General features: G+C 35.4%; 1 protein-coding gene across 3 annotated transcripts; it reads left to right on the forward strand.

Annotated features, from left to right (window-relative positions):
• The first annotated feature begins 1,787 nt into the window (after positions 1–1,787).
• Positions 1,788–6,463, forward strand: LOC147522560 (zinc finger BED domain-containing protein RICESLEEPER 2-like). Of its 3 annotated transcripts, XM_086560281.1 has the most exons (5): positions 1,788–2,221; positions 3,347–5,664; positions 5,766–5,830; positions 5,942–6,007; positions 6,125–6,463. In XM_086560281.1, the coding sequence occupies exon 2, from the start codon at positions 3,471–3,473 to the stop codon at positions 5,487–5,489; it is 2,019 nt and encodes a 672-aa protein (XP_086416407.1). In that variant the 5' UTR covers positions 1,788–2,221; positions 3,347–3,470; the 3' UTR covers positions 5,490–5,664; positions 5,766–5,830; positions 5,942–6,007; positions 6,125–6,463. The 3 variants fall into 3 exon arrangements, 2 of the variants coding, with proteins under 2 accessions (XP_086416407.1, XP_086416400.1); XM_086560274.1 differs by having other exon boundaries at positions 3,347–5,830; XR_015195381.1 differs by lacking the exons at positions 3,347–5,664; positions 5,766–5,830; positions 5,942–6,007.
• The last annotated feature ends 2,303 nt before the right edge of the window (positions 6,464–8,766 follow it).

An 8,766-nucleotide genomic window follows, 5' to 3' on the forward strand; every position in this document is an offset into this window, starting at 1 on the left:
ATCACATACCTTAAGAAGAGAAGATTACACATCGCCTAAAAATCAGAGAACTGTAAGGATTCTCTTGACATTAGAAACCTGAAACAACAAAGTAATAAATATGATAATAGAACTGACCGGCGGTGCAATTGAAGCATTTTTCAACTTTCCATGTAGCCCAAAGCTATTTTTTTTCTCCTATGAATTGAAGAAATTAATTCAATGTTTCAATGACCAGAGTTATCAAATTTTAACTTAAACAAAAAGCTGGAAATAATGCCATCAAACCACACTATCAACAATCCAATAGGGGACACCTTTTGGTGGGAGAGGATGGAGAAAAGCGGCAATCGAATTGGTTTAAAATGTCTTGAAAGTGATAGTTTGATACGTTTCTGAATTGTTTGTTGAAGTTAAGAGACCGGAGGTTAAGTGATTAGAGGATTTTTTTAATTTTAGAGAGAATGATGTTTTTCCCGAGAGATATGATTTTTTTTTTCATTAAGGTGTGTTTGACTTTAGCAATAATTATTTTTTCATAATCGTACATTAACAATGTTAGCAATAATTCGACAGAGTGCACCACATCATTTAACCAAAAAAGAAAAAAAAAAACCCACCCAGTGACTAACATTGGTTACTTGAAGTCCATGGACTATTTGCATTACTACTTATAAGAAATGAACTTTCGCATATTACTTACCAAGGTGTTCTAAGAAACAGCATTTAGTGATAATAAGGATGGGTTGCTTCTTTGTAAGCATACATGAGAACATGTAAACGTATGCTCGCTCAGTTTCATTCACAATTCGAGCTCAAATTTGGTATTGTGACCTGTCCAATGGATTTCTACGTCCAATGTGACAGTGCAATAGTCTTTATGTTTCAAAGCACTAAACCAAATTTCGATAACACATCTGAAAAGAAACAAACCGGTGTGATACACTACTTGAGAATGAATTTGCAAATATAATGGAAGACAAGAAAGAGAAGATATGATTTATCCCCAACCCAACAGCAAAACCCAAATACACATGAACCCATTTTTATGCAACTAATAAACCAACTTTAAGATCAAGAAGACCAAACCAACAAAAAAAAATGTAAGAAGTACAAAAAGTTTACATTTGAAAAGAACACACAAATAAAAGATGCATATACTTGAGTCCTACATATAAGACAAATTAAATATTTAACGGGTACCACAATGCACAACTTGAAGAGTATCATACCTGATCAGCAGCTTGAGTAGATTGGAAACTAATTGAAGTTGTTGGACATAGTTTGAATTCCAATCGATTACCTCTCTGAAAGTCAAAAACTAACTGAACCACGTGACCATACACTACATGTGAGACACGACACAATGAAGTTGCAGGCCAAGTACATATATTTTATATGTTCTGAAGTCCCATGGCAACTTTAAAAAATAAAATAACATGTTAAATAGATTTTTCATATTAGCTTTGCACCATTGCTGGATGATATGGCAGATGCTTCTAGCATTGTATGCAAGTGAAGTACTATACTATGGCTAGTAGGCAATCCTATTTGCTTCCTCTATAATGTCATGTACGGTCTACTGCTCTTGCTAAAAGCCTTCTCAATCAAAGGCCAAGATAATGCCAACAAAACTGCTCCACCTAATGTGAAGAAGAACCCAAGCAAGTACTTCTCTATTGCCATCTAACATCCCGATGTTAAAAGTTCAAGTTGTGCATACACTAACTACACACAATCATTGCCAAGTATATTGAACTAGGGGTGATAATTTGGCCCTCAGGCCCTCAACCCGGCCCTCAAAAATGCGCGTCAAAACCCTCAAAAGTTGGCCCTCACAGATTTGAGGGGCGGGCTGGCCCGACCCTCATGCTTGTTAGGGGCGGGCTAGGGTCGAGGTTCTGGAGCATAGGCCCGACCCTCATTTGGCCCTCACTTGGCCCTCACTCATATATGGGGTATTTTGTAATTTGGCCCTCACTCATATGGGGTATTTTGTAATTTGGCCCTCACTCATATATAAAAAGAAAAGTGAACCCTAAATCCCTAAATCCCTAAATGAGTGCCGCCATGGATAAGAATCTGACTTCCATAGCTCCACCATCCCACGCTCTTTCTCAAAGGTGAGCTTACACATGAGATAGAATCGCTTGAAGACAGAATATTAAAGATTGGGGGAGTTTCCACCTTTGAAGCTGATCACAAAAAGCACCTGCAGGAAAAAGTGAGACTTCGTTCAGAGGTACGTACAAGGAGTGAGATTTATTTCAATGAATGATTGGTCCGTGTCTAATGAATTACGTATTTCAATGAATGTTTGATCAGATACAGTCATCCAGATCTAAAGAAGTTTCATATATTATTTCACTTTTTTTATTAGTAAACAAATAAGTGAAGAGAGAGAAACACAGAATTGATTGATTGGATTTTGAAATAAAGAGAAGAAAGAAAACTTCTTCTTCTTCTTCTTCTTGTCTTTCTTTTTCTTCACTGTTGATAAATGAAGATTCTGTTTGTTTCAGGTCAGCTTTTAAGATTCTTTTGTTTAACTATTTACTTCTTTTTATGTTTATTGTGATCTATAGATCTATGTTTAACTTAGTTTAACTCAATTGTTTAGTGCATGTTCATGTAAAGATTATATCTTTGTAAGATGTTTTCAGTGCTAACAGTATAATTCAACTTCAATTGTTACTGTTATTGTAATGTGAAGTTGTCATGGGAATTTATGCTGTTTTAGTGTTTGTAGAGTTTATACAAGTGTTAGAATGTATTACACTTATTTGAACACAAATAAAATATACATTCATCAAAGTCTAATTTAATGTTCCCTGTGCCCAATCTCCACGGTGTAAATGTTACTCTACCCAGTATGGAACAGTGCGCAATCTCCTTTTTTTCAACGTGTCTCATATATGTACTATTCCACTGACTTGCCAAAGGTATTTATGACTATGTCTATCAAAGTGAGCTGATATTATTTAGTGCCATTGCCTGGGTCCTAGTCAGCATGCCACATGCCTCTTTTCTTTTCCTTACGAGTATTAATGCCAGTATAGAAACTTGGTATTAACAATTAATGTAGGATAATCAGAATTTCAATTACGAAAACATAAAAGACCACCAGAAGAAGCTAATAATAAGACTTGTGATGAATCAAGAGAACATCGATCATATAAAGGAATATTATTCCATTTGTTTGATAAACAAGAAACCATAAATCTCTATTATGTGGTTTCTTTCAAGCTTTAACTGTATTTTATTAGTTTATTTTGTTGTTGTTGTTATTTGTTTTATTTTATATTTTACTTGTGATAGATCTGATATTGGTATTAAATACTAAATGTTCTTTCACTTCTATGGACAGGGTTTAAGACTTTGAACAGTTTGAAGTAGCATTTCAAGTTTTCAACCATTCCTCTGTTCCTGATATTTTCTGCTGCTACGTTAAGGTTTGCGTATTCCGTCTTTGTCTACCGTTATTAACTGTGATGGAAGGTATACCTTTGATGGGTTCTGATCCAGATAGTGATGTGGATATGGTTGTAGGCAATCCACCGGTTGTAACCCCTAGAATTCCAAGGAAAACATCTCATGTATGGAAACAATTTGACAAAGTTACCGAAAAAAATGATGATGGAACAATTATGAAACAACCTAATGGGAAGGATGTTATGAAGGCTGTTTGTAAAATTTGTAGTGAAAAGCTTGTTTTTGGGGGTAGAAGTGGGACCAGTCACCGTAGTAGGCAGGCAACAAGTTGTTTGAAGAGAACCACATCTGATGTAGGGCAAACGATCATAGGTAGAACTCCAACTGGTGGGATTTACAGTTTTACTTTTAGTCAAGCAAGAGCTCGTCGAGAAACGGTTAGGTACTTTATTCGCGAAGAATTACCATTTAACAAAGTAGAAAAACCAGCTTTTCGTAGGTGGATCCAAAAGTCTTTTGGACCTCAATTCAAACCTCCTGGTCGTCTTACATTAAGAGCCGACATATTTCTGATTTTGGAAGAAGAAAAAGCTGTTTTGAAAGACCTTCTTAGAAGTGTTCCTGGTAAGATATGCCTTACGTCTGATTTGTGGACTTCAAATCAGAAATTGGGATACATGTGCATTACTGCCCATTTCATTTGCACTGATTGGAAATTGCATAAAAGAGTGATTAGCTTTCCTATGCTTCCATGTCCTCACACGGGTAAAACAATTAGTGATGCTATCTATGCAAACCTATTAGGCTGGAACATTAGTGACAAGATAGGGACATTAACATTGGATAACGCATCCAATAATGATGTATGTGCGTCACATTTGAAAGATCAACTCTTTGGCCATGATATGTTGAGCAGGGAACTATTCCATCTTCGTTGCAATGCTCATATAACTAATCTGTTGGTAAAAGATGGGTTGAAACATGTTGAAAGCTCACTCGAGAATATAAGAGAAAGTGTTAGACACGTCAAATATTCTCCGTCAAAGCTTCAAAAGTTTTTTGAAACTTGTCAAAGTTTGAACATGAAAGAGAAGAGGTTACCAATGGATATTCAGACTAGGTGGAATTCGACTTATTATCTCATGTTAGAAGTCGCTATTCCATACCAAAAAGTGTTTGATCTGTTCTTTTATGATTCTGATTTTGCATATAAGCCTGATCTTGTTGATTGGCAGAATGCTATTGTTATTAAAGATTTCTTTGAAATATTTTATGTGTCTACAAAGTCATTTTCTTGTTCTAACTCTGTCACATCCAGTACATTTTGCTTTCAGTTAAGCAAGATTGTATTGATCTTGAAAAGGGTTGAAAATGTGCCTAGTTTTAAGCCTTTGTATGATAGCATCAAATGGAAGTATGATAAATATTGGAAAGATGTTCCAATGCTTCTTGGATTAGCTTCTTGCATGGATCCTCGTTTCAAGTTCACTGCCTTAGAGTTGTGTTTGGACTTCAATTATGATTATGACTCCCAATCCCAACCTGAATCTCCGTCTCCATCTGTTTCTAATGAGAACCCATGGTTGTTACCCTATAAAACCAAATTAAATGAACTTTTTGAGGTGTACTTGCAAAAGATGAGTAGTGGTGTTATTGGTATGAATGGGACAAGTTCAAATGCTCCTCAAGAAGAGGATATGGTGCTTGCAATGCTATCAAAGCGTAGAGAAGCAGCAATTAAGAAATGCAAATCTGAGTTGCAACGTTACCTGGATCAGCCAACAATCATTACTTCCAGCGAGACATTTGATGTTTTGGACTGGTGGAGGACCCAAGCAAATACATATCCTGTTCTCTCTACAATGGCACGTGATTTGCTGACTATACCGGTTTCCACAGTTCCTTCTGAATCTGCCTTCAGCGGAAGTGAAAGAGTAGTTAGCAAATGCCAAAGTTGTTTGCTTCCGGAGACTGTGGAGGCTTTAATGTGCTTGAAAGACTGGTTCCAAGCTGAGGAAGGGCTTCAAGATGAAGATCTGACGGAGCTAGAGGAAATTATGGGAGAAATGGAACTATAATCTTGGTACTTTTTTTGGGGGAGAACCTAGCATCTTGATGCTGACTTTTGGTATATATTATTAGGTATATATTAGCGTAAGGGACGTGACTTGATATATATTGCTAACTTAGAAGATCTGGCTTCCTTGCTATATTTTGAGATCGACATCTTGTTGATTAAACGCGATCTAATTGGTAAGCGTATGTCAAAATTTGCTTAGTATACATGTTATATATGTTTATTGACATTGTGATGCTAGTGCTATTATTTTTTCACTTGTGGTGATGTGTAACAGATCATCTTTTGGATATTTTTGCTAGTCACTTTTGGACAGTCTTGCCTGTGTTACATGTTGCTCCGGTTTGTACTGATAGTCTTTGTTATCATTTTTTTTCCATGACAAAGACTGCATGCTTAACTAGTCTGAATTTTTGTTGCTTAAAGTGTAATAGGGTGTGGTTTGAATTTCAGTTCATGGACAGATCAACATCCTCTCATCTTGTGTCCTGGTCGAGTATGTACATGTTGATTGGTAAGGCAAGTACTTCATTTTTCAATAGCTTTTTTTTCCCTACACATGCATGGTAAGAATGGAAAGCCTTTTATAAATATGTTGTAATTGTAAAGGCAAGGAATTGTATTTGTGTTTCACAGGTTATGCATATGATTGAGGAGCTTTGATCACTGGGAAAATGGATGTCATTGGCTGACTTGTCAAAGGAAGTTCTCTGCAATACCGTTCTCATTTCCAAAAGAGATGAAAAAACAAATGCTCTTGACTCCTGTACTTCAATAGTTCAATATATAGTTATATTGTGAATTGTGAGGATCCCAAATTGTATGCCTTTTGTATTTAATTTTATGAGATCATCGAGTTATTTAACTTGTAGTATGACACTGTGAATATTTTATGTTGATTAGATTATCAGAATGATTGTAGAAATATATGAACCAGTACTGTATTGTATATGAAAATTAAAATTTGACAAGAAACTTACTACTACCAAAATGAAGTCAAAGTTTGATTGGGCCCGGCCCGGCCCTCTAACTTGGCCTGCAAAAGGAGGGCTGAGGGGCGGGTTAGGGTGTTATATTATATGGTCTGACCCGGTATGGCCCGGCCCTCAACACAATTAAGGGCCGGGCTGACCCGGCCCTCAGACCATAAGGGCTTTATAGTTTGAGGGCCGGGTTAGCCCGGCCCGGCCCATTTATCACCCCTATATTGAACTAAGATCCTCTAATTACCAAGTAAATACAGAAAAGACAATTTGCTTTGATGTTTACATGACCTCCACTATTTGGAAGTATCTTATAAGAATTGTTAAAATACGAACCCCCTAAGGCCCAATTTGACATATTGACCAGCAAAACTTCAAACTTATATAATATGCTTTGATCAAGTTTATGTGCTGGAAAGCAATGTGTAAGTGTGGCGCTATTGCTTCTCTTACCCATTAGTCTCTTCAAAGGTGTTCCATTAGAAAAGAATATATATATATATATATATATATATATATATATATATATATATATATATATATATATATATATCACCTAAAGCAATGCTAGTGCAGAAAATGTGGTAGCTTCTATTTGCAATGTCCACACTTTATGTTACAATTCTAATTTAATATTAATTGGTGTTCCTTGGAATACTACCATCAAGATGTTTCCTTTGATAAGTAAAAGTAATTTAATATCCTCATCATATGATATGTATGCGCATTTATACTAAGATCTCTAAGTAGATTACATTGTCTAATCAATCTCCCGAGGAACCGAGCCCATCAACATAAGATTATTGAAATCCAATTTCAACAACTGCTATAATCTCCAAATCTCTTTATGAATCTCCAAGGGTAGAAAAGCCAAATACAAATTCCAACTACAAAATTTAACAGCTCTAACACCTTTGGATGTATATTGCCATATCATATTGATGCCTTGACGGGGACATTAAAAAGGAGCAGTCACCAGACAAAACATAAAGGCCTTAACTATGCGCACCATCCTTTAGGAACTATAGACAATGAATGCACAATACTAAGGAACAAATCATTCTCGTATCATCACAACACTAATAAAGCTTAATAACCATGCATAAACCTTAACATTGAACACTGTTTGTTACTCATAAGCTTAACAATTGTCATAAAGGTCCACATAAAGATTTCTCTATTTCGGTTTCATCAAAACACCATTGTCAACTTAGGACCAAGGGGTAACACTAAAACCTATAACCAAGGTGTTTAACTTTCCACTACATGCTATTATACATCAATCAATTCAGAGTACCACAACGATAAAGAAGTTGTAGATCAATTTCCTTTTTCTCCAAAAGTGAACCATAGCCATAAAAAAAACTTTATTTTTCCAGCGTAAAGGTGGTACAATCACCATCATTATATCACTGCCTTTAACCTATAAAACTGTAGGGTCATGAAGTGGTACATGAAGTGATGGGGCTAACAAATTAAATCAATTCGAACAAAGTAATCCTAAAGTTTGGTAAATACCTGAATCTGAGGCACATGAAAAATGATTAACAGTAAACACTACATCTATCCTTTCTTAATAAAAATATGGAAATCTTTAATTAGCTTAGGTTGTAGACCTCATGTTTCTAATAGTTTTAAGATCTCATTGTATATAAAGAATCAGATGAACCATATATAGAGGCGTATCAGAATACCAATCCTAACAATTATAGATTCATTAATTAAATTGTAAACATGATCAATGAACATAATATAGATTGTATCCTTGCGTGTCTTTTCTTCTTCAAAACTCAGTAGTGGTTCACAAACTATATCTTCTCTTAATTTATCACGGAAATTTATACACTCAAGCCATTCTAGGTAAATTTCGTGAAATAAATGCATGTTTATATTTACTAATTTACACCAAATGTTTTAGAAAAATTCCTAAAATTTATAGTTAGAGAGAGGAAAAATGTTCTTTTTCTTCAAAGAAAAAGTTCCTGACCTCCAACACCTATCCTTAACTAAAAGTATGCTTGAATGTATGAGCACTTGAGATCATGTTAAAGTAATTCACTGCACATCTTTTTCCTTAAACAAAAAAGGATATCAAAGTTTAATGTAAGATTAACACCATTTCTAATTAAGCCTACTAATATAAAATAAAATTTGAATGACATCAGCATGCATACCTTATAGATCGAGATTGGATGTGCCTGCTTTAAACATGCTTCTGAGAGAGAGAAGATAGTAACGAAGACGGTTGGGAAACTGACCGTAGAGATGGCTTGGAGCAATTGCCTTCACCAATTA

This window comes from Coptis chinensis, chromosome 1 (assembly GCF_015680905.1).
Source record: "Coptis chinensis isolate HL-2020 chromosome 1, ASM1568090v1, whole genome shotgun sequence".
Taxonomy (NCBI): domain Eukaryota; kingdom Viridiplantae; phylum Streptophyta; class Magnoliopsida; order Ranunculales; family Ranunculaceae; genus Coptis; species Coptis chinensis.